We start from the raw sequence: 27,296 nt of genomic DNA, 5'->3' as shown, positions 1-27,296 counted from the left end.
AGGCCTCAAGAGATGACGAGGATTAGTCCTTAAAGCCTATAAATACCACCACAAGTCTTCTCTTCAATTCATAACACAAATCCTCTTCAAAGTATATTAGGAAGAGTGTTTGAGAGCAGATTCAATGCGTTGATCAAGTGGTTTCAAGGGGAGGAGATGTTGTCGGACAGTGGGGTCCTAAAGTAGCATCAACTTAGGATGAAAAGTTCTCCCATACTACTCGTGCGTTTTGAGTGAGTCTAAAACCACTTGAAAGCTCTGAGAGTCTAGTTTTGAAGAAAGGACTACCAGAGTAGAAGCTTAAAAGAATCAGGCTGGATAGTGAGGAAAAGACAGAAGTGTCGAGCTCTCGGGTAAGCTTGGACCAGTCTTGATTATTTGAAGATTTCGGCCAAACCACGAGAATTTCTGAGCTGAGATTTTGAGGTAAGCTTCCTGAGAAATTTTAGAACATGTTTGTAGAAGGAAGTGTCTCAAAGTAAGATTTGTAACTATGAGTAATCTGAACTTAAAAGTTGAATCTAGAATTGAGGATTCAAAAGGGAGCCCAAGGAAATCATAGAACTTCTAAAGAGAAAGGTTCTTACCCTACCAAGGTGAGTGGTATATATATATATATATATATATACTTATGTTGTGAATGAGTAATTACAATGAGCATGAGAATATATGATTGGGATGGTCAAGGGGTCAAGAGACCTAATTCTTGAGCCTAGAGTAAAACCTCACGGGATGGTCGGGGGACCGAGAAGTCTAGTTCCTGAGCCTGTGAGAAGAACCTCGTATGGGATGGTCAGAGGACCGGCAAGCCTAGCTTCTGAGCCCATAAGTGGGAATTATATGTGCACATAGGGAACACAGGAGAGTAAACGTTTATGATTAATATTTGTTTAACTATCTACCGTGTGTGTAGGTAGAGTTGAGAACAGACTTATATGATTAGTATCAATTTAACTATCTACCATGTGCATAGGTAGAACAGACTCATTTAAGGCTGATGTTTGGATATTAACCTCGTAGTTGTGATATGCTTGTTATGAGTTGAAATAGACTCTAAAAGTTGCTTACCACTCATTGAGCTTCTTGAAACTCATTCTTTTCTTTCCAGATAGCGAAAGGTGAGGAGTTCTAGAGTGCTACTAAGGTCAAGGTCTGCCACGCCACAACCACAATTCATGTAAATTCCCCACGAAGAATCTCCATAGAAAATTTCACGAGGAAGAACGCGGTTTAAGAAGTGATTTTAACCATCTATTTTCCTATCAATCTTAAATTGTAATTATTTTTAACATTGTCAAAAGCATTCTCAAATATACCGTTAGAATAAGATTGGATGACCTTCAAAGTGGTTTAAATTATTTTTAATTAGCTAAATTTAATTTTAAAATCTTTCAAAATGATTAGCCAAATCATTCCCAAAAAGAAAATTTATATTTTTTAAAAAATGTCTTTAAAAAATCCTTATTGATTGGCTAATGGTCGTTGAAGCCAATTAATAGACTTAAACATCACTAATCTAAAAATTTGTCTCGGGCTCACAATTTTAAAAATAAATAATTCGAAAAAGCTAGATTTCCATTTATTATTTTGGTTAGGAGTTTGAAGTTTATATTAAATGCCAAAAATTGAAAAAGAAGTATTCTTAATAATTGAAGAAACCAACTGGCAACACACAAAAACCCACAAATTGAGAAAAAAATTTAACAATCATTCATTGTGAAAGCAACTAAAGATCTGACTAAAAGTTTGATATATTGTTTGAAATTAAAATAAAATAGATGAAAGATAACACTCGTAAATAATTTTTTAAATTACAATTACACCTTAATATTTATGTGGCACGGTTTCTATATTATCTAAAAAAAATTATTACAAACTAATTTTAATCCCCATGCGTATAAACTAACAAAAACCCTAAACCTCCGTTTAATGATCATTTCGATTTTTAAATAGAGTCTATTACATTTTTTATTTTTATTAAAAATTAAACCTATTTCTTCTTGGATCTTGATTAGATTTCATTTTCTCTATTTCATTTTTTATTTTTTATTATTAAAAATTAAACCTATTTCTTCTAAATTTCTTAGAATGATTTGGATCTTGATTAGATTTAGTTTTCAAAACCTTCTTCTTTTAATTTCCAAAATTTTACTTAGATTTTTAAAACATTGGTAAAAAATAGACTAGAAAACGAAAAATTTAGAGGTAGAACGAGTGTTTAAAGACTTAATTTTCAAAAACTAAAAGCAAACGGAACCAAAAAAATTTGAAAAAAACAAGTTATTTTATTAAAATTTATAACATATATATAAATTTATAAATTACACCTTAATATTACTTATTAAAAGCTACTTTTTAAATACAAGAACAAAATGTTTACAATCGTTTAGAATTTAAGAACCAAAACTTATTATTATGAATTATTAGTCTTCTTGAATGACAACAGTGATATCACCTCGATCAAGCAGTTCATAGAACTCTTTAGTTTTCCTTTGATAATTCCAATGGTGCATTTTCCAGAGGCCACCAGCCATTAGCCCAATCCCCACTCCATATATTATCTCCTTTATTATGCTTGGTCCCTTGTAGTATGCAACAACACCCACCATTTTCTTTCACTATATTCATTGAAAGAAAAAAAAATGACATGAACAAAGGCCAATCTAGGAATGAGAAGAAAAAAATGTCATAAAAGCCAAATTCGAGCGTTTTTTTTTTTTTTTATGGATTGAGCGAAATATTAGCGAATTTTATAATAATTTTTTCATGTCATGTATTGATGACGGTAAATAACCGCCATTAAATGTAAGAAAAAAAGGGTGCAATTTTGGTGAAAAAAAAAAAAGAAAGAGTTTTAGATTTTTCTGATAATTTTTTCATGTCACCGATTTATAACTAAAATTGTAAATTAAAATTTTAAATTAGTTCGATATATAACTTTTGTACATGATGTTTTATTTTTACTTTACTTAAATTATAAAATTAGTTAAGCTTCATCTCAAAATTATAAATTTAGTCATTAATTTTAATAACCTACGAGGCAACATTAAAAGTTTGAAATATCATTAGACATAAACTTTGAATTTTATACCTAATATATCAAATAAATTCTAAAAGTTTTGAATAATATCCACTGTTTATTAAAACTAAACTTGTAATTTAAAAAAAAAAATAGTAACAATAAAAAATTTTATATTTGCAACTCATTATCCTTTTAAAGCTCAAAATTCTCATACCTTGAAGCATGGATATATACATATATTTTGAAAGGATTGACCAAAATCTATAGTATAGGTTATGTTTTAATAGACAATATCCAATAATTAAAAAGTAGAATTTTGCTTATATTTATAATTTAGGAATTTAGGAATTTACTTCTTAATTGAGAAGAAAAAACTAACCTGGACGTAGAGCGAATGATGGCAATGGAGAATTGAGGAAGTGAAATTAAATTAAAGAAAATGAAAGAACCAAAATTTAATTATTATACGTACGTGTGAATGGAAAGGTCATGCACATGCATGCATGCCCGACACGTGCGAGCTTACTTTGCAGTTGCATTGCACAGCTTGCCGACATGTCGACCCTAAAAAAAATTGCCATCTGGATTTCAAGTCGGTGCAAACGCTGGAAACTTTATAAAAATTTGGGAAATTTTCCAATCCAGTAGTATGAATAATTTAAATCTTATTTTCGTCACTAATCTAACTGTATTTTGGTCAATAAACTTTAAAAAAATAAAGTTTCTAAATTTTAAAAAGTATTTTTTTTTATCCATACTATCAAAATTTTGTTAATTCTTTGATGAAATTATGTCTAACATGTGTGAACAAAATGAAGATGAAATAAAATGTCAACACTCAATACACTATAAAATATTAAACAGTCAAAATCTCGAAGGTAAAATAACATTTGAGTTTTATAGAAAATCGCTTTACCACTTAATTCAAAATTGAAACTAATTTTTTTAGTGTAATTAACTTATTTAGCATCCTAGTCATCTCATCATTTTGTTTGAGAGTTGACAAAATTTTAATAGCAATGACCAAAGTAAAGCATTTTTAAAAAATTTAGGGACTAGAATAGACATTTTTAAAAATTTAAGGACCAAAATAGAACAAATTTCAAAGTTCAAGGACCAAAATAAGATTTAAACATCTTTCATATTACTCCATTGTATGCTAGGTCAAGAATAGAGTATGATTTGCTGATATTAGTGTAGGGTTCTCAAGTATTTATGAAGACAAATTTACGATGTAAAAGAGAGAGTATGATATTCTGGTAGTACTAGAAAAATTCTCAAAATTTATAAACGATATTCTTCCATTCAGCCACGTCTTTAGTACGGAAAATTCTTTCATTTATACGGATTTTCAAAAATGGAAAAATAAAGGAAATTATTTATACAAAATAGTAAAATTTAATCTTCTTTGAAAGAGATTGATAGAAATTGATAGAGTTTAGTATTGATACTATATGATATATGTTGCACTGATAGAAGTCTATCGGTATTTTCTTTGCTATTTCTATAAATAGTTTGACATTTTTTCTATATGTGAAAATTTCCTTTCATTTATTGCTTACCATGAAGAAGGATTCAAAATTTGTATAAAATTTATATTTTAAAGTGAACTTAACTTAATGATATTGGCATAGCTTTTTCCACTCGACAGTTATTGTATTAAAAAAATTATATAAAATCATGGAATAAGAAAATATATCTCTTCTGAACTCTATGACAAATTTTATTTGCAATTTTACACCCATTTGTAAGAGTTTTAATTGAAGAGATTTTATTTTATATAGATAATCGAGTAAAATATGTCAGAAGTTTGAACAAGTCTCTACTTGGTTCCTAAAAATTCTTGAAGTTTGAGAACATATCAAACATAAATTATACAACAAGGTATATTAGTCCTCCGGTATGTGTCCTTAAATATGTTAGTGTCATATATGACACCACACAACATTTTTCCATTCGCAATATATAAAATTAAAAGATATATTATTCAACATTAAATATGTTAATACGAACCTAACTCAAATGAATAAGACATTATAACTTTAAACAGAAAGTCAAAATTCCAATTCTCACATCTCATATTTTGCATTGTGTTAACCTTTATAGGGAAAACTTGATCCACTTAGTGGAGTTAATAAGTTTTGAGTTAATATGTTGGAGTTAGTAAATTTATGTTTAAAATGTAGAGTTATAAATTGAGTTTCTCGATAATTGTTAAATTAAAAAAGTAAGATGAAGTTACTTTGATAAATGTGAAAAAGTAGAAATAGAGAAGAAGATGAAGTTCATTAATAAATGTGAAAAATTAAAAAAAAAAAAATGAAGTTACTAGATAAATGTGTAAGTTCAATAGTTTTTCTTATTGAAGTTGAATTGTATACACCAACTTGACAAATTGGTGGGGCCAAACGACTCTATGATATACATACAATGCCTTTCCAGAGGAAAAAGATCATATGTTTTCCGATCTTAAATTTCACTAATTTATCATAAACTATTTTTAACAGCTATATTAAAAGCATAGCTCAACTGTATGAACTAAATTTTATATATTTAACCTATACTTAGTATATAGACTTTAGTCGATGTGCAAGGAAAGCTAGTTTATCCATAAAAGCAATGAATTCATCATCAGAAGAAAAGGGTGGCCATTTCCACCAACCTCCAAGAATTCCCACAAGAGTGAACTTTTGATGTTTCATTTCAACTTTGGCCACGCATAGAAGCTTGTAGTCTTCGACTTCAACTTTTCTTGCAAACAAACACTGCACATTAATCAAATAACTTTTCAGTATCAGGTTAAATTGACTAGTACAAGAAACTTGCTGAAAATTTCACAAGAGTTTGAAAATTCTAAAGATATTTAGAAGTGCTTTTAGGAGAACCACTTAAAAGTACTTTTTTTTTCCCTTTTTTGGAAGAACTCATTGCAACTCAATCCAATCATAATACATCATTTGGTAGGTATTTTAAGACAGCTGAAATTGATAGGATGCTGTAAGGGTACTAATAGAGGACATTAGGAATAGTAGTAGGTAGTATTTTAAAAAGTCCTCTCCGACGCATTCCTAAACTCAAGACGCTTGTGCCTCACCTTGAAAAGACGAAGCTCACAAAATAAAGCGCCACAGGTGCACACCTTTTGTGAAGTTCCAAGGCTTTAAGCCCTAGACCTTGGGGTTTTTTCATTATTTTTAAAATATAGTAATAATTAAAGTTTTTCCTTCTTTATTAATTAAAGAATCAAAATTTACTAAGCCTAAATGCAAAATTTCTATGTGTAGGGGACTTTTTTTCATATTTCCACTTCAACTATGCTCTCTCTTCTTTATGTATTACTTTGGGAAAAATACCTTTTTAGTCCCCAAGTTTTTTTGAATAGGTGTGTTTGGTCCCTGAAGTTTCGAATTAACCATTTAGTCCTAAGTTTTCAATAATAAGTTTAAAAGCTCCTCTTCGTTAACAGAAGAGTTTAAATTAACAGATCTGTCCAATTAGATATTTAAATGTTGATGTGGCTTGCTTACTAAGTTGATGATTTGGATTTAACGAGACAAAAGACAAAAATGAGGTGAAATTGAGTTCGTTGAGTTCATTTCTCTTGAAGTTCATCTCATGAAATAACTTCACAAGAAAAAAGACAAAAATGACGTGAAGTTGAGTTCATTTTTCATGAAGTTCATCTTATGAAGTATTTAAATCTAAATCATCAACTTAGTCAGCAAGTCACATCAGCATTTAAATAATCTACTTGACAGATCTGTTAATTTAAACGTTGTTAATGAAGAGGACCTTTTAAACCTATTACTAAAAATTTATGGACTAAAATGGTTTATTTAAAACTTCAAGGATCAAACGCACCTATTCTAGAAAACTCAAGGACTAAAAAGGTATTTTTCCCTATTACTTTTATATATAGTGTGCCTCACAACAAAAAAAACAAAACAAAAAAGCTTTTTTTTTTTTTTTTTTCACCTTGCGCTTAAATCCTAGAAGACTATTGCAATAAAAAAAACAATGGTAGTAGGATATTGGTAAGGGCATTAATGGTAATTAGCTAGAAAATTTTGCTAATGAATAGAGTTGGGTTGATATTGTAATATAGTTATCTTTAGTGTTTTCTTGTATTTTCCGTGTTTGGATACCTAACATACACATACCTTTTTCCAGTTAGAGAGATGGGGCTCTTGAGATGAAGAAGAACGCAACTGAAACAATTTGAAGACATATAATCAATATATTGCCAAATACGTCATCTCAGATTCTCAAGTCAGACAAGCTAGATGCTACAACTTCAACTAACCTTCTCCACAAAAATGTAAACAGATAGAGGACTGGGTTTTGTGCTAACAAGGAATAGGACCACTTTGCCCACAACTAGTATAGGATGATTCAAATTTATCAACACAGTCCAACAGAGAAGAAAAGGCAACCAGAGTCTTAATGCAAGCTCCCAGAAGATTTTTGCAGATTTTACATAATCTGAAGCATCTAAATCCTCTTGGGGAGCATCCATTAATCTGTCTGCAGTATTTTGTTTTGGAAAGAAAAAAGTATGAGTATAATTCAAATTTAAATATGTTGGGGCGTCAAAGCCTCCCAACCAAAAAAATAATAAAGCTCAATTTCTTTTCCTTTTGGTTCATTAAAGGGTAAGGGAGGCTTCCAACTGAACCAAAAAAAGAAGATTTTTGCTCACCGTCCATAGCCAATGAAGCATTGGGCCACAAACTGATTGATCCAAATACAACTGATGCACCCAAAATGGTGCCCTTACTAAACTGACTTCCTGTTTGAATTTTCCTTTTCATTAGTGTAATGTAAGAAAGGATTAGAAGGAATTTTTTCTTTTCCTGAAAAAAAATCATATTTTTATAATACAATGGGAAAAAAGAATCAGCCCATAACAAACAGAAACCAAAACAAAAACATTGGTAGGTTAGAGGAATTTGATAGCTCAAGCAACTGTAAGGTTAATCGAACTAAAAACAAGCTAACCTACACATTCTCGGATATAGATATAAATATATATATATATATATATATATATAGAGAGAGAGAGAGAGAGAGAGAGAGAGAAGAAGAAGAAGAAGAATTTGATTGCAGCAACCATGTGATCAATCAACAACCGGTACATAAATGAGGCACAAGGAAGCAATGCTATACTACATCCAATTTTTCTCTGGATGGTAGAATGCCTCAAGCACAATTAAGCAAAATCTAAATATCCTGACAAATAAAACCAAACTTGTAACGTGGAAAAATCCAAGTACAAGGCAGCTGCTTCCTTGATGGCTTTTACAAAGTTTTTAGCGAATGCATATTGGTGAACACGGCAGATGGTCTTCACTCAAAGGAAAGAAAAAAAAAATCAGTGTAAGAATGTTTTTTGCACGGCCCTGCAGTTTTAAAGGAATGAAAGAATAATTATTTTTTTAAGGATTTGTGCTGAGATTTTACAGATTCTGGGAGTCTTTGTTATTAGAATCTACATAACGTATGGATAGAATTTTTTGTCAATAAGCACAACAATAGGAAGGACTTTATGTAACCCTTTGTGGAATAGTGAAAATTTAATATGGATCAACAGAGATGTTGAGCAAAGTTTGAAGAGTGTTGAGAAGGGAAGTGTTAATTGGGAATAATTTATCTCATTCCAACTAAAGAGTTTAAGTTTTATAATTGCAGTATAGTAAAAAAAAGTGTGCAAAAAAATGCGGCAACCATAATAAGAAAATGGAGACTCAATAACATTGCTCAATTAGACAATACAAGTGAGTTTAGGACAACTTTTAGAACCTGAAAAATACATACATCCCATTAAAAGCACCTTTCAAGCAAATTTTAGAAACACTACATTACACCATATTAAATCATAAACTAATAGCTTAAGTTAATAGGTTACTGTAAATTTAATCATATTAATGCTTTAACACTCCTCATAAGTGGAAATCAATAGAGGTTCAAACACCTGGCTTCCTGTTCCATTGAATCCAAAAGCTTAAGCTGATGGATTACGGTACATCTAATCAAATCAATATGCCTTAACAATTATACCTAAAATGATTTGAAGACAAGAACTTCAAAAGTTGCTTACAGAAAGAGTGGTTTCACTTAAAATCACTTTTTTCCAAAGCCATCCCAAATTTAACCCTAGTCATATTTCAAATACTAAATGGAATAGGTTCAATATTACACATGAAACACCCTTCCTTTTCCACATGTTAAGAACTCTTAACATTAGCCCAATGATTAAAGCGCCAGTATCCTATGCTAACCAGCAATTGGAATGCTATATTCTGGCCGAAAAGAAAAATCCTATTCCACAATGCATAAGAACTAACTAGTCATTAATGACACTTAGGCATTTACAGCAAAAGAGCAATAAAAAAATGTTAAGGAAAGCAATGTTACATATAGAATTGCTATTCAGCAGATGATTGGAAAAATGAAGAGTTGAAGAAATCAAGCTTACCTATCAAAGGAGACTTCCGCAGATAAATTCCATTAGCGCCAGAAAATGCAAGTCTGAAATTGGAAATGCGGTTGCAGAGTAATGATCCGAAGTTCGTCGGAAACGACTTGAAGTGCTGAAATTTCACACAACCTAAAATTGGAAACAGTACAGCAATCAGACGAATCAAAGGAATGAAAACAAGATCGAAGGAAGTTTAGAAAGTAAAGATAGCATAAAACATACAGAATCTGACGGGATTGAAGAAGGAAGAAGATGAAGACGAAGCGAACACGAAAGCTCTGGGGAGCGGCCGAAGAAACTTTGGGGCGAAGGCCATGCACAAATTTTCGAAGAACTAATTCGATCGATTAGGTACAAAGGTCAATATCAAATTATGGTCTTCAAATGTAGAGTTGCTTCATTATTATGCCCTAACTTTACAAACTTGTCAAAATCAACCTAGCTTAGAGTCCTTGTTTTATCAATTTCAGAGTTAATACTTCGATTTTTCAGTCCCATATATTGTCAAAATAAATAAATAAATAAAAAGTTACCTTTTAATTTTGTTTAAAAGTTTGTTTCAAATAACTATGGAAACTCTTTTAGTTAAATTCGTAGTGGAAAAAGTTTGTGTCGGCTTATAGATTTATTCGAATTATTTATGTGAACAAATCTAAATATATACCGAAAGTAAATTTAAATGTGAAGATTAAAAAATATATATAAATTTCTCCCAAAAAAAATCATAAATGAAAGAACAAATAATTGAGATATTGAAAGGAAAAAGATAACAACATGCATAGTTTACAGATGTCATGTATCTTTATTTTTTTTATTTTTTTTATCTATGTGTTTAGATTTGTTTACTTAAGCATTTAATAACAGTAGTTTAGAGTTGTTTTGAAAGTTTCTTGTTTAAAAAAAAAAATTATAGTTCGGAGTATAATAGTAACCAACTCCACAATTTATGGGTATTTTTTATAAATTAACCCTAGAAAATATTGGGATTAAAGATCTAAATAGTATTTCTATCTTTTTTTACTCATTTTGATTTCTCAATTTTCGAGACGGCTATTTTAGTCCTGAAGCTCTTACAATTGTTTCATTTTGGTTTTTGAAACTTTAAGATGTCTATTTTAGTCTTGTTATATAATTTTTCTATCTAGCTCGATGCTTACTTTTAATTCAAGCAACTTGAAATCAATTTCAGCGCAAACGGCATCTCTGTCTCAAAAAATATATATCTTTTATTTTTTTTAATGCATAAAGTAAGTACTATCAACTAAAAAGTGTACACAAATATGCATCATTTGAAGCAAATTAAAGTTTGGTTATCAAATACTTCTTAAAATTCAAAGACTGATCCGACATAACTTTTTTTTAAGATCTGGTTAGACATAAACTTCAAATTTTAGTTGGGAAACCTTATGTCCAATAGATTTAAACATAACTTTATGTCCAATAAGTCCCTCAACTTTAAAAAATGTCTAATAGGTTCATGAACTTTTGATTTTTGTGTCCAACAAATTTTTAAATTTTTAGTTTACTTTGATCTATTGAACAATTTTTTTTAAGATTTATGGTTCTTATAATAAACATAAAATTAAAAGTTTGGTTTCTGGAAATAAATTCACTTATATATTTAATAGATCTATTAATTTATATATAATTGTTTATTAGGTTAGAGACTTATGAAACACAAAATTGTGTAAGTTCAAAATATAAACATAAAAAANTTAATAGATCTATTAATTTATTAAAATTTTTAATATATTAAGAGTATATTAGTCATAAAGTTGAAAGTTCAAAAATCTATACATTTCTTAAAATTTAGGGTTTCAATAGATACAAATTTGTAATGTTTTTCTTTCAAATATTGTCAATTTTTGTACCACATACACCTATTTTGTAATTAGTTGACAGCATGTTATAATACTATTTTATTGATAGTTTTCAAATGAAAATTTAGTCGAAGGGTAAAAATTGTATCGATAAATTTTTTCAAGTTAAGGTTGAGATTAAGGTTACAACATTTATATGTGATTTTTTTCACCTAACATCTGCCCATGACTATGGTAAAGCAAAAGAGAGGGAGTGAGACAAATTTTCTCGCTTAAAACATTATGGATCTTATTGGGTAGAGGAGCTACTTCATAGAAGTGTGAATTTGTTGTTCTAGAATTAATAGGGCATCAGTATGAGTGACTTAGAAGTCTACTGGGAGATGTACCATTGTGAGGGGCATTAGTACTAAATTCTTTACATTGTAATTCACAGACTACTATAGAAATTGTTAAGAATAGTGTGTTTAATGGCAAAGAAGGCATATATGCCTCAGACATGGAGCTGTGAAACAGTTGTTGAAAGGAGGAATTATCTCCTTAGAGTTTGTGAGGTTTAAGAGAAAATTGGTGGATCTTCTAACCAAAAGCCTAACAAGGAGAATAATTCAAGACTCCTCAATGTGCATGGGACTCAAACCCTAATAGTAGACCATATAGCCCTTTATCTGGGTGGTCTATTTCAATAGATTTGATGGTTCATAGCCCTTTATTTGGGTCGTCCTAGTATGGATTTTATGGATAGAACTAAACCCTTAAAATTCCATAGCCCTTTCTTTGGGTGGTCTTGGTATGGACTTGATGAATAATCATAAAATTTTCATATCTTAGTTTTTGAGTGATTTGTCTATGATAAAACTTTATGAAGTTGGTTCCAATATGGATTAGATGATGAAGTCTTCATATTTCAGTTTTTGGGTGGTTTGTCTTTGATGGATTTGATAAAGCAATTGATATGATTGTGAAGGTGTGGCCGCCTTCAATGAAAGAGTTTAAGGGTCTCTTTCTAGAGCTTTCACGATGACCCAAGATTTTTAGTGTATGGCCTTAAATAACACATGATTTACTATTGTATGTTGTATCGTAGAATCAAGAAAAACACAAGGATTGAAACATGTTGTGAGGGTCTCATTCATAACTATTGAAAGTTCAAAAGGTAACTTACTCTCTCTAGTCAGGTTGTTGTCCTACCTCACTAAGCATCAATTCAAAGCGAAATATATTGATGTTTAAGTTTATACTCCTTTCTTTATTCAAAGAAAAACTTTTATTTAATGTTTTCATTAAAATGCTAGTCACTCATGGGAGGTTGTTAGGAATGACTTATCATTGTAATGACTTTTACCTTTTAAGTTTGCGACTGTTTTAATGTTACAATTTGAAATTTGTGTTTCCAAATATTGTAACTTTTTTATGGTTAGAATGCTAGCATTTTAAATAAGCTTGACTGTTATAGATCTAAAATTAATTTTAGATATAATATGTTTTCCTACAAATTGAGAAAAAAAGATTTTAGTTTTGTAAGATAGTTTTCTTCTTCGTCCTATTTTATATCTCTTTGATTTTCTCTGAGCAAGTTTTACTTTGATTCCATTCCTTTCTCCAATGAGTGCACATCTAGGATTGGAGGTTGTGTAAACCTTTGGGAGCAATCCAAAATTGCGATTTAGCACCGAGGTTAAGTCGAATTTTGCTTTTAAGGCAGTGAATTTTTCACGACACAACAACGATCGACATTTGATACAAACATGAAGGAGAGTGGCGCGATGTATTATTGGAGAAACGCAGAGTTAAAGAAGAAGGATGGACAACATTAGGCGTGAGAATCTTATTCAAACATTAATATTCTCATATTACAAAATTTAATTTTGAACCTAATTCAAAATTAACTTTATGTTATAACGTATCTTGATACATTATATTAATCGTATCTTATAAATTAAAGCACATGCCCTTATTAAATTTGAACAACTCAATTTTTTTTCAAAACTAATTAATCCTTGTTTTAACGTAAACAACATTAATTATACTCATTGACACATAAATATTCAGTCTTAAACAGTAAACAACGTTATAAAGTAAGAATGGCTTATTTCATGGCTCAATCTTGTACATACCCATTTGCACAAGAAGCCTCCACTCCTCATGTCATAACATGTACGAATTAGGATCACTTCATTTGTAGCATTTTACAACTCTTTGTAACAACTACAGAGTAGGCCGCATCCAATAGTGTTACCATAATAAGGCACCTAACCTTATTCATATACTATATATCATTTTGACTATTTACTCGAACATGATTCACATTTATATCTCCACATAAAGTTCATGTACTCATGTAATAGTCATGGGTCTTTTAGGTTTATTGGATTTCTAATAAGCAATACATATATTCAATAACAACTTATTGAATTTTCATAATAAGTTTTATTGTTTACAATTTACTAGTTTTATGACATAAAATCTAACATTATTTACATCTTGCAAGTTGTAATTTACAAATTCAATAACAACTTTATTGAAGAAATGTTGAATAACATCTTTATTGATCATAGAAAATGTTTAACTCTACAAACTGCGAATTTTAGGACATACAACCCAACAAACTAGGCATTGAATATTGATGATCGGCGGTCTGTTACTTCGTACTATGTATTTGTTGGTAATAACCTTGTATCTTGGTCATCCAAGAAGCAAAATATTGTTGCCCACTCTAACACAGAGTCCGAATACAGAGTTCTAGCTCATGGCCTCAGTAGAGATCATTTGGTTGCAACAATTATTGGCCGAAATCAACGTACCATCTTCTCACAAACCACTTTTGTGGTGCGACAATATCAGTGTTGATGCGCTTAATACTAATCTAGTATTTCATATGAGTACCAAACATATAGAAATTGATGTTCACTTTGTAAGGGATCAAGTACTCAAAGGGCAATTGAAAATTAGATATGTGCCTTCTTCGGATCAATTAGTTGATTGCTTAACGAAATCTTTAATGCATTCTCAATTTTTCGCTTAAGATCCAAACTCGAAGTTGTTGACCTCCCTGCAAGTTTGAGATGGGATGTTAGGAGAATGCTCAGCTGGAGAAGTCAAGAGTCAACCAATACCATGTCAGGAGTCTACCTCATCCGAGGCACAAAGGAAATATAAAGAGGGAGTAAAACTTGATTACTACTATTGCATAAATAAGTAGAGAAGTAACCGGGAAATTTGAAGAAAATAATAAATGTATCGTTCAATAAAGTCTTTTTAAGAATTTACCTTAAACTATAGGTGATGTTCGTCGGAGACGAGTGGAGATTTAGGAAAACTTCGTCGGACGATGTCAGCACGAGGGAGAATAGTTTTTGTTTTGGTTTTTATGAAATTAGTGCACGGAAGTTTAATTTATAGGTTTGCATTTGCCAGGGCCAGGGGTATTTCTGTAAATGTGGTGCCAGATTTTATTTTATTTTCTCCCTAAAACGCGCCAAAATGATTTTGGGGAATGAAATTGTGTGTGCAATCTCTATTCCAAATACTCCGTTCTATTATTCAAATATTTGGTTTAAGTAAAAAAAAAAATAGTATAAATATCAATTTATATCACTGAATTTTTGGTTGTATCAATTTAAATCCTAAATTTTGGAGTTTGTATTAATTTAAAAAATGAACTTTTATAATATATCAATTTACACCTCCCTTTATATTTAATTTAAAAAATAACATACAAAATATTTAGGTCCCGTTTGGGAAAATAAAGATATATTAAACAAAAACTAAATTTTAAATTTAGTAAAATTCTTTTCTATATAGTATAGGGAAAAAAAAGCTAAAAACAATCAACAACTATATACGAAATTTTGTGAATATGATTCTATTTGTTCAATGTTATTGGGAGCCTTTTCCAATAAGCGCAAAATAGTGTGATCAAGTAATACAACTTAAGTAAGTTGCCATGTTTACAAGAATATATATTGTGCCATATTTGCAAAATCATAATAACCAATTGCTATCCATCACAATTGTTCCTTAGTATTCGAGGTTTTGAATTAATGTTTATTTGGATATTGAAATCTTCAAATGGACGATTTACTTTATAGGATTTCGTAAATAGTTTAGAAGATTCTCAAACTACTTTGATAGTTACTAATGAAGATAAGATATGATAGTTTGAGTATGAGTGTACTTACTGTTATGGAAAATCCAATCATGAGTTTTTTTTAATAACATGTAAATTGAGAAAATTAAACTTCTGACTTTGAGATTGATTAGTATAAATTTTATATCAGTTGAGTTATTGATATTTTGACAACCATGAAATATGTAGGTTGAGTTAGTTTCAGTTATTCAAGTCATTATTCAAATTTTTGTACAATGTTAATATGTAAAATATCTATTTATTTACATTGAATTAGCTTATGTTATTATGGTCATTTAATCAACTTCTTTTTATAAGAATAGTAAATGTTAATATGTAAATTACCTATTTATTTATGTTTAATTATTGAATTAAGATTTCCAACTCAATTTCAATTTATATTATGAAAAGCTCTCTTTCCATAAACTTAAAAGTTCTATTTTTACAAGAGTATTTAAAGAATGAATAATCGAAAAAGAAGTATGAAATTAAGTAAAGTTAGAAATAAATATATGTATACATAATTGTATTATAAGTAAACAAATTAATATAATTGTTGGAAACGGCAAGACCCTTAGAACGACGAACAGTAAACAGTTAAGGCACGGCGGTCAAGCAAAGAGCAAAACATGCAAAACAGAAACTCAGAAACTCGTTATAAGCTAAGTCACGGAGCTCACTCTCTTTAAGACGTTTCACAGTTCTGCTCAAGTGTGTAAGTAGGTCTGAAAATTGCCACGTCATCTCCAAGATAAAACAGCCAAAAGAAACCCGATCGAAAATGCACCGTTACCGACCGGAAAACACGCCATTTCTAAACCCACTGCTCGAAAAACTAAAATGAAAGAGGAGAGGAAAAACAAAATGAGAAGTGAAGAATGAATTTGTGTTGCAAACTGCTGAAGGTCACGCCTTTTATAGGCCTTCAGCATCGAACAATAGGGAGCAAAAAAGGTGGTGAGTCTCAGAAAGTGTGCTGATGAATCGGACAAAGCGCGAATGGGAGGACCTTTTCCATTTTCTTTCTTTTTTTCCCAATTAAAAGAAAAAAAATAATAATCACACATATGCCTCGCCCGATTGGATGGACGGCGGTGCGCGTGGGATGTCCAACGAACCCACATTGGTCTAACTTCTCACTCCTTCCAAAGCGTGGGTACCCCTTGGGGCCCAAACCCAAAACTCAAGGTTGGAGTACATAAGGAGGCTTCCAATGCCAAATTTTCCAATGTGGGATTCTCCAACCAAAAGGTTGGTTCCTTCTTGTTTTGAAAGTTAAATTTTCACCCAACAATAATAAGTCTATGTCGGTCTGATTCGCTTAAACTAATTTTAAGGAAACCTGAAAACCAACCTAACCTATAAACATTTACCTTATTTGAACTTAACCTAAACCAAACTATACGAGTTGGGTTAGTTAGATTGATCAAATGCTTCAAGTCATCGAATCTTTTTAACGCACATACGAAAAACCATTACAATCTCTCGAAGGAATTCAAAGAAATATAAGCACAAAAATATGAAGTTGATAAATAATTAAAGCAGTTTTATTTAAAATTTCACTTGCTTAATTACTCTCCAAATTACACATAGTTTTCTTTTGGAGAGAAATATATTAATAACAACAACGATGATAACAACAACAACAATCGTCAAGCTCTACATAAATAAAAATTAAAACAAGTACTCAATAATCGAAATGCCAGCAGATGAAGAACCAACAGGCCATGGCACTTGAACCACCACCATTTGGTCCTGGTCATACTTGAACCCAACATCCTCCCCATCAATACGGCAAGCCCTTGGTTTTTGCGATGCAAACACTCGCATCTCACCGCAACCTTTGACGCCAATCTCGACCGAGCTTAGGTCGTCATCATAGTCCACAGATTGTATGGCTCCCCCAGTGTTGAGCATGTTGACGAGGCCAATTGGGGCAAAGTGGAGAGAGGTTTGGATGAGTGTGGTGACTGGTGAAACAGTGATGAGCTCGAAGTCGAATGGGTCGAGGGCTATGTCGATGTCTTGAGAGGGCTTTGAGAGGATGAGTTTCTTGGCTTGGTAGAGGTAAAGTGCAAAGATTTTAACACCTTCAATAGAAATTGGGTTTTCTCCACTGTGCCATTCTATGTCTTTTGGGTTGGTTTTGGATGTCACTCGCTTTGAGTATTGAGAAAAGCATTGGTTGCGGCGTGTCTCACGACACCATCCTCCTCCTTGGCAATTGAATGCACCAATCACGCCCGTAAACTATGTGAAAAATAACAAAAACGAGTAAATACTTAGATTGTTTATTTGAATCATTTAATAATAATTTCGTGTTTAATTTCCTATTTTTTGAAATTTAAATTTTTACTTTCTTATTATAGTTTTCACATTTATCAAATAAAAACTTAAGTTCCTAGTTCAATTCTAACCAGAAAAATAAGTAATGTGATTTTACTTTTCGTAGGTAAATAAAGATCTTTCCCAAAACATAAAAAGCTTGAACAATTGTAATTCGAGTCTATTAATTTCTTATCATCTACCACAATACTTCAATCAAAATGTTTTGTTTAGAGAAAATGCTAACCTTGTTGAGGTTCCATATCTTAAGCATAGTTTCTCCATTATGCAAGGGATCTTCAAAGAGACAATCGCGAGTCGGGAGGGCATAGTACTCACTTCGAAGGATTGATCCATCGGGGAGCACCAATTTTTTTAGAAGCTCGAAGTTGTGCTTCCCGACAGAGTCACTGACATAGATCGGCCCACCGGAGATGGCTCGAGAGGCGGCGTGGAAGGCGGCGCAAGGGTGGGTAGATTGGAACATATCCCAATCAGGGTGGATGAAGTTGCCCATCCACAAGCTATTGTAGGCACAATGAACCATATGGCATCCTTGAAGCCAAAATGTACCGTTTGGATCACCAGAGGGGTCGGTGCACCAAAAGTCATCACCTATCCAACAACACGTGCCACTAATTAATTGGATGTTGAGAGTAACACGTCAGCAAGTCCATCAGTCAACAAATTACAGTTTATTAGTTGGGATTTTGGTGACGTGTAAATGCTAAATGTTGAACTTCCATATTTATTGCATGACCAGATGAGGTCTGTGTTTACCAAAATTAAAATTATTAAAGTAGCCTCTAAGACAAAACTTAATTATTATAATTGGATTATAATAGTTTGTGTTTCAGATTTAGATTATTTTAATTTGGATTATAATAACATATGGTTAAGATGTAAACTATTTTAATTTGAAAAGGAAATAATAAACACCGTAGTAAAGAATAAAACAAATGATGAATATAAAATAATAAATAGTAAATACCGTAACAAATGAGAGTTTTGAAATAGTGTTGATTGTAGCAAATTAGAGTCTACAAAATATTATTTACTATAGCAAGAGGTATTATTATAGTTTTAAATAGTCTTTGCCCCAAACGTCTTTAATAAAGGGGAAAATATCAAATTTATACTATTTTTAAAATAAAAATTAGGATATAATTAATATACTCATTTCATATTCAAGATAAAAGTTGATATTTTATCAAATATAAATCAATCGAATTTGAAAAAAATATTATATATTATATATAAAACAAAAAATTGGAGTGAATATTTGTGATTCGGTTGGATTTAAACCAAATAAATGATTCGATTCAGTTTAATATTTATTCAAAATTGAATTTTTTTAGTTCAGTTCGATTTGACTATAATTAAACCATAATACACCGTGAAACTCCGTAATCTAAATAAGAAAAATAAGAAAGATAACTTACCAACACGACCAAGAGAGATAGCTTCCGTGCCTAGGAACATGAAGTCGTTACAATGTTCCATACTTGCAATAACACCATTTCCTTTAAAATGTTTATTTATTGATTTCGTCATTGCTTTGTAATAAGCTTTTGCTAAATCCACTCTCCCTCCGTAGTCCTCGCACAACATTTCCAATAGCTGCCATATTTAGAGAATCAAAAATATACTTTTAGTGTTGCACTAAGTAGTCTCTCTTTTTCAAGAAAAAATGATAACTAAGTATTTTCTAAATTACATATGTGTGAGTAGAATAAACACTTACGTGGATAACGTCAATCTTAACGCCGTCAATCCCAACATTCTCCAAATGAGCATGAAGTCCTTCATACATGTCCTCTGCCTTCTCCGGCGGGACCATCCCGACCTTATGAAGAACAATCTTATCCACCGCCAAATCCTCCATCGTCATCTGCAACCCCGGCGAGAGCACGGGCTGAATCACGCGTGCCTCCGGTAAACCAGGCACGTGCGGGCGAAGGCCGCCCCAATAACCACACAAAGCATGCCAAACGTACACATACTCCACCGTCTTAAACTCTCCTTTGAGTTCATCGATAAACGCCTTCATCCCCTTCTGGGCGGCGCCGGCGACGGAGGCCTTGGGATTGACGTAGTCACGAAATTTGTAATTCTCTTGGAATTTCAAAAGACGGCAGGGCATTTGCTCGCCGGCGACGGTTTGGTTCATTCCTTCTTTGGTGATGGGATCGGAATCGTGGCCGATGGATTGCCAACCGTCGTCGATTAAGACTAAACCGGGAGGACAACCGCCGTCGACGAGATGCTTTACGCCTTCTATTACGCCTCGTGGATGAACCGTTAGGTAAAACGCGTCCCACGTGCACCAACCGAATTTGTCCACGATCCCTATTTTTTTAATTGTTTGGAAAAATTAAAAACAAAATCATATAACTATTTTTTTTTTCCTTTTCCACTTGTATTTTTTTTTTTTCTCTCTTTTAAAAAAAAGTAAAATATTTTAAGTGCTGCTAAAAACTTGACATGTTGCAATTTAAGGCGTAAGATTCAGTACACCCTAATTTTTGCTTTTTTACAAAATATTTCCTTTCTGTGAAAAAAGTGGCAAGTAGGTAATTGGTAGGTAGGTAATTGTTTTTTTTTTAATATAGAGTAGATTTTTTTTAATATGAGGTGAGTAACGAACTTCTAATTTTTAAAATAGAAAATCATGTTAATTAGAATATAAGTAAGCAATCATGTTAATTAGAATATAAGCAAGTTCAGTTTCGGAGACTAGATTTATTAGCCTAGTTTCTTCGAAGTTAATAGATAAATGAATATGGTTGCAAATAATTTGTATTTATTAAAAATATGTTGTGTGAACTTTTATATACCATGGTTAAATAAGTAATTTAAGTCTAATCAGTATAAAATTTAGGGGGAAAATCTCGCAAAAACAGGATTTGAAATCAACTTCAAACAATTATCTTTCTTACAATAGAAAATAAAGAAGTTTTATGAGTTAGAAAGCTTTTGAACTGTTTTAGAAAAAATATATTTATTTTATTAGAGTGAATTAAAAAAATGAATTTTGAGGCATCCAAATATTAGTAGTTTAATAATACCTGGTGGAGTCTTCTCCTCCAACAAGCGAAAAGTTCCGAGGTGGGTCCTCACAATCTTCATCGCCTCCTTAACCAGTGCAAACGGATCATCGCCAGCATGAAGATACAACACACTCCGAAACGACGCATCGACAACTTTCGACGACCCGCTCTCCACACAAACATCGACAAAGTCATCCTCCCCAGGCTGAATCGAGGTTCGGAACGGCCCCTCGACCAGCGGAAGAAGAAGAACATACGGGCGGCCCGAATCCGACTTCTCAAGGATCACGATCTGAGTCTCGGATTCAAGGTCGCCACCGTTCCGGCCAACCCAATGCGTGGTCCACCAAACCTTGAACCTGAATATACTCATAAACCGAATATCCTTCAATTTCCCTATCGAAACGACATGTCGGCTATCAGGTTCCGCCGCATCGAATCCAACAAAGCAACCGACCGAAACCGGCGACTTGTCGATCGAAGTGTACGGAGAAGGAGAAGCAACGATATTGTCAGGCACGTCGGACAGAAACAAATGACCATTCACAGTGAAATCCGACCCGTCGATTGAGAACGGCGACGACATGTCGTTTAAGCCATCAAATGAAACGACATCTTTGGAACCGCCATTTTTCAAACTAGGAGCCATTTGTGAAGAAAAGAAGAAACAAACCCAAAAACACTAAAAGAGGGTTAGTTTTTTTTTTTCTCTCTTCTTCGAGTTTGTTGTGAAGAATAAGAGAAATCGAGAGGATTTTATAGAGAAGAATATAGAAAAAAAATATATTAACAAGTGGGATTAATTGAAAGGAAAAAAAGAATAAAAAGAATATGGGGGTGTTTTTTTGTAAATTGTAGATTCTTGAGGATCAAAAAGGAAAAAAGGGGCTTTTGATTGATTCTCTCTGAAAAAGCTTTGAAGTTAACAATGGTGGTGGAAAGGGAAGAGGAAGAGTTGGGTTTTTATAGATATGGAGACCTGAGAAAATGGAAGATTCATAGGAAGGTGGGTTTTGAATTTTTATGTTTTTTTTAAAAAAAAAATTGAGATTTTATTTGTTTTTTCAAAAATTAAAAAAAAAAATAAATAAATGGTTAGTTAATACAATTTTAAATGTTTTTTTTTTTCGACAATTAAAAGCATTAGTTGTGGATTGAAAAAAGTGGATTTAATTAAATTTATCCATGTTGGATTGGACTAGACGGCTCTCAAAGCGGTTTTGTTGGGTATCTCTCCAACTTGATGGGAAATTGTTTTTAAAATAAGAAAGTGTGGGTATATATATTTATATTGAAAGAGTTCACTTTTTTTAGTGTCATCTTATATAAGGTTTTTTTATTCTTAAATTTTTAAAAATATTTATTATAATCCTTAAACTTTTAAAAATTGCTTATTTTAATTTTTACTATTAAAATTTTATTAACTCTTAAACAGAATAATGACATGCCTTAAGGATGACCTGCCAAGTTAGCCACTCGAAAAAATTCAGGGTTCCAATTTTGAATTAGGTGGTAAAATAAATTTTATAGGAGATCTCAAAGTTATTTTTGGTTCAAGATTTTGGTCGTTCGCTATTTGGGTGCATTGGTCTTTGACATTTTACTTCACCTTGATATTACTCAATCCATGTTAGATGAAAATTTATTCCTAAAAGTTAGAATAATCTTAATACAACAGGGACCTAAATAAACACTTTTTAAAAGTTTAGGAATTAAAATAGACAATTTTTTAAAAGTTTAAGGATCAAAATAAAACAAGATTCAAAGTTTATGAACCAAAATAGTATTTAATCTTAAAGTTTTTTAGTTAGAAACATCTAGCAATGAGATTCGAACGGTTAACCTCTTAATCAAAACAAATATCTTAACAAATTGAATTATATTTAAGATGAATGATTGAACGTTGATTGGGATCTTTTATTAACTAGGGGAGAGATTTTCATATATAGCCTATAATTTGTATATGAGAATTTTAAATTTTACATGATTTATTTTAGTTTAACGAATACTTAAGATCAAGCCCTCAATATTAAATAATGTAATATAATAGGCACTTTATTTAGAGGGTGTTTGAGGGAAGACATAGATTTGTGAAATTTAAAAAGTTGTAAAGTTGTGTGGCCTACGAATTCTTTGGACCAAACAAGGTACAAGAAAACCCTTTATTAATTAACCTTATATATATATATTAAAAAAAAAAACCTTATTAATTTTCATCCTCAATTATGTTGTATAACCAAATGAAGTTTGATTTTGATCAAATGTTAACCCCACACCAACTTTATAAACTTTACATTATATAAAATTCAATTTATGAAATCAACATTTCATATTCCAAACTTTTGTATATTCCATCAATGTATAAACAAACTCATATTATGCCCATTGATTTCTTATAACATATTTTTCACTACCATAAAAAAAAAAAAATCATAAGAATCTAAGTTTACTTAATACAACATGTGGAATATAGGAATTCAAATCTTTAAATTAAAAAAATAATAATAATAGTCTAAATTATCGTTAAACTATTTAAGACTTCAACGTATAAATTTAAGAAGCTATCATGGATTTGGCCTAGTGAACATAACCTAAAGATCATGATTTCAATTCAGATCGGTTGTGCCTAGGATTTAATATCTTACGGTGTCCTTGATATTCAAATTTTGTAAGTTCAGACGAAATATCTTGTGAATTTAATCGAGGAGTGCGTAAGCTGATCTGAACGCTCACCAATAGCAAATACATACAAATTAAGATTCTAAATTTGTTAAAATTGGGAGCCAAAACATATCCTAAAACTTTATTATTTGGATGGATTCTCAAATTTGGCATCCAATTCACACAGAATCATGGGAAATACATGAATGGGACAGAGGCATTAATTAACATTGCCTCATTTGAGGACAATTTTCCAAAGCTTTCTAGGGCTTTCCTCAAAATAATTAAACTTCAATTATTTGGGCATTAATTACCCAAAATTATACTCTCTTAATCTCTCTCTCTCTCTCCTCTTTATTCCTCTTCTAGTTGACAGGAATTTCATATCTTTATGAATATTCAATCATTTTCTGAAAGAATAATTAATTCCTTTTTCAAGTTCATGGATGGAATTTCTCCATGAAGGAATTTTTTTTTCTTAAAAAGCCTTTTTGCTTTTTTAATGGAATTTCATTTCATTTTCTAACATTTAAAAATGTGATTGTTTTATTTTCTTGCAAGGTTTGTGTACTCCCACCTATGATAAGGAAGTAAAAAGGTCAACTTGTTTAGTTTCTTTTTTCCATGTTTTTTTCTAATTTAAGAAAATAGTGATATGATGGGAAAAAAAGAAGAAGAAGGAGAAAGAAGGAGAAATTAGAAGAAGGTAGTTTTGCATTTAGTTAAAAATTTACCTCATCATCTTTCACATAATTATACTTTATTTTCACTCTCAATAATTACAAGTTTATTTTGAGAACTAATATAAACTAAAAAATATATAGCAAGGAAAGAAAGCCAAAATAAGGTGAAATTCTACCTTTATTCATTCTAGTTTGAAGTTAAAAATGTTAGATGATATATATATATAAAAAAAATTAAATTAAATACCTACACCCACTAAACTAAATTTTTTTTACTCAATCGATGATTTAAGATAGTATTAGAGTAAGTTGGCTCAACAGGCCTCGTGAGTTAATTCACCTCTATCTTAAACTTTTGAGTCAAAAGTTAAGTTTATCTTCACTCATTAAATTTAAGTTTTTGAGTCAATTGATGATTTAAGATACATAAAAAAAACATTTTAAACATAAATTTTTAAATAAATATACCTTTTATTAAATTTTAATCGTAAATAGCAAACATAAAATTTAAAATCAAAAGGGTAATTTCTTTGATTGAAATATATAAAATTGAACGAATAATAATTTTAAATTGTAAATATTGGATATATAATTTAAAAGTAATAAAATGGATAAAATGAAGTAAGACATTTTCATTTATAACTTTAAGAATGATCCTGTTTTGTAACCATTTTAATTTTTGTTTTTGTTTTTGAAAATTAAGTCTATATGCATTACTTTCACATCTAAATTTCTTTATTTGTTATCTATTTTTTATCAATTGTTTAAAAAAAATTAAGCCAAAATTTGAAACCTAAAAAAACATAGCTTTTAAAAATTTGATTTGATTTTTTCAATTTGACTAATAATTCAACTATTATACTTAAGAAAAATGCAAATTATTGTAATAAATGGGGAGAAAATATGCTTAATTTTTAAAAATCAAAATAAAAAATGAAATGATTAACAAACGGAACCTAAAAAAATGTAAAATAATGTATGAAAAAAATTTCAGAAGTGTATTTTTTTTGTGAAGTGATTTGTATATTTGTTAAATGGTGTATACGATTCAAATTTCACTTTAATTACAAATCTTTTGTTAATAATAAGAAAAAAGAAATAAGGAAAAAAAAAACTAGATGCATCTTCTTGAGAACATAGTTACATACCAAACACAAGAAGTGTAATTGAAAAATTTTCAAGTGGTCATCCAACATAAAATTATTCCAAGTTAAGCATACTTAACTTTAATACTTTTATGATTGAGTCACTGAATAGAAAGGTGCACCTTATTATATACATAGTAATTTTTAATTATTTTGAGCCTTTATTACCCATACTTTCATATCAATAGGATTTCTCTTATTCGGATGTGATCTCGACTCATTCATGTCCTCTCATAACTTCTTTTACTATAACTAGTCTATAACACATGTGATGCACGCCAAATTTATACATTTTAGTACATAGAGAACAAAGTTTAAAAAGATTATAATTAATGTAGCAAATATTTTTTTTACATTGGTGACTCAAATAGTTGTAACTATTTGAAAAGAAAAGATAAAATAGGAAATGATGAAATTTTAAAAGGCAAAAGACGTGATTGTTTGTTTAAACATATCACCATTGGATACTATTATTTTATATGTTAAAATATAAATCACCTATACATGAGATATACTACTTCAACCTTAATAGTTGTAACGTGGCAAAGAACGTGATTGTTTATTCAAACATATCTCGACTGTTAGCTCATAATTTTTCATATCTATGGTCTACAATACATTCATACATATGAAAAGATTAATACTTCAACTTGAATAATTGTAATCTGAAATTGATGTGATTGTCCATTCAAATATGTTTCTATATTAGATTATGGTGTTTCATATTTATAGTCTAGATTATACTCATACATAAAAGAATACATCACTTTGCGTATGATCACATCGATCTAAATAGTTGTGACGAATGAAAAAATACAAATCATAAAAAGTTGTAAGCGAGAAATGGAAATGTAAAGAAATTTATATATAGTTATAGATACTATAATATAGATATATGCTTCTAAAAAAACTTAGGTTGAAACATAGTCTTGACCCGTTGAAATTGACCATCATTTATAATTTGGCAAGATCTAAAATGGACCATATTATAGTACTAACTTAATCTACAACTATTATATATTATATGTGATAAAAGAATTTTTATTTCTTTTTTGTCCTTACATTCTTTTATAAATTTCCATTTTACCCTTATTCAATGGAACATAAATCTTCAAGTCTAGATGTCTGTGAGTATAATATGCTTATTTGATATTGATAGGATGTAATTCTTTCTGTTAAGTCCAAACTATTGTGTTTCATTTTTGGTTTTTTTTTATCTGAATATTTTCAAAATATTTATTTTGATTTCTATACTTTTAATTTTTATTTTTTTTCAGGTACTTTCAGAATATCCATTTTAATACACGTACTTCTGAAAAATACATAGATCGAAATAAACCGAGTTTAAAAATTTAAAAATTAAAATAAATCAAACTCGAAAGTAGAAAGAATCCAGTTTAAAAAAAATTGGATTTCAAAATAAATTAACCTCAATCCACTTGAGAGAGAAGGCAAAAAAAAAAAAAAAGAAAAAAAAAGAGCAATATTCTTTTATTGAAAGTTTATGGGCTTTTTGTGGGCCTCAAAATACTGTGGGCCCTTCTTTTGCTTTGACGACTCTACCCTTCTAAAATTATATTTCTTTTTTTCCCCTTTTTACCTTTTTCTCTTTTTTACAATCCCAAACAAAAATTAATATACTGTGTCGGACCCATCTCACTCAAGACAACTGACACGTGGAGCTCTTTTTGGGTCCACCTCCACCGACCTCTTACTTTTTTCTTTTTTCTAAAAAAAACAATAAACGAAGATATCGCCATGTGGCATTCTTCTTCAAGAAGTAAACAACCCTGGAGTCGAAACGTCACCGTTTTCTCCTAAAGAATATGATGGTTTAAATTTGTCCTAAACTTTGAATCCGGTTATATTTCAGTTCTTAAACTTTCAAAAATATCTATTCTAATCTCTAACCTTTTAAAAATTACTTATTTTAGTATTAAATAGAATGGTGAGATGACTTGCATTTTTTTATGACTAGATTGT

The 27,296-nt window shown here is 30.7% G+C and overlaps 3 protein-coding genes across 3 annotated transcripts; all 3 read right to left on the bottom strand.

Annotated features, from left to right (window-relative positions):
- Nucleotides 1–2,276: 2,276 nt before the first annotated feature.
- LOC120091921 (putative cytochrome c oxidase subunit 5C-4) lies at nt 2,277–3,467 on the bottom strand. The gene is made up of 2 exons (XM_039050090.1): nt 3,402–3,467; nt 2,277–2,618 (listed from the first exon to the last, which is right to left on the bottom strand). The coding sequence occupies exon 2, from the start codon at nt 2,607–2,609 to the stop codon at nt 2,424–2,426; it is 186 nt and encodes a 61-aa protein (XP_038906018.1). The 5' UTR covers nt 2,610–2,618; nt 3,402–3,467; the 3' UTR covers nt 2,277–2,423.
- A 1,896-nt stretch (nt 3,468–5,363) lies between these two features.
- Nucleotides 5,364–9,945, bottom strand: LOC120090109. Its single transcript, XM_039047621.1, has 6 exons — nt 9,723–9,945; nt 9,498–9,629; nt 7,722–7,811; nt 7,326–7,546; nt 7,183–7,230; nt 5,364–5,787 (listed from the first exon to the last, which is right to left on the bottom strand). Exons 1-6 carry the CDS (start codon nt 9,814–9,816, stop codon nt 5,587–5,589), a joined length of 786 nt encoding a protein of 261 aa, XP_038903549.1. The 5' UTR covers nt 9,817–9,945; the 3' UTR covers nt 5,364–5,586.
- A 7,024-nt stretch (nt 9,946–16,969) lies between these two features.
- LOC120090947 (probable galactinol--sucrose galactosyltransferase 5) lies at nt 16,970–21,732 on the bottom strand. The gene is made up of 5 exons (XM_039048659.1): nt 20,843–21,732; nt 19,519–20,123; nt 19,217–19,394; nt 18,022–18,389; nt 16,970–17,699 (listed from the first exon to the last, which is right to left on the bottom strand). The coding sequence occupies exons 1-5, from the start codon at nt 21,471–21,473 to the stop codon at nt 17,124–17,126; spliced, it is 2,358 nt and encodes a 785-aa protein (XP_038904587.1). The 5' UTR covers nt 21,474–21,732; the 3' UTR covers nt 16,970–17,123.
- Nucleotides 21,733–27,296: the final 5,564 nt, after the last annotated feature.

The sequence above is a fragment of the Benincasa hispida genome, chromosome 11 (assembly GCF_009727055.1).
Source record: "Benincasa hispida cultivar B227 chromosome 11, ASM972705v1, whole genome shotgun sequence".
NCBI lineage: Eukaryota > Viridiplantae > Streptophyta > Magnoliopsida > Cucurbitales > Cucurbitaceae > Benincasa > Benincasa hispida.
Note: the sequence above shows the minus strand (reverse complement) of the source record. Positions and strands in the feature narration are given on the sequence as shown.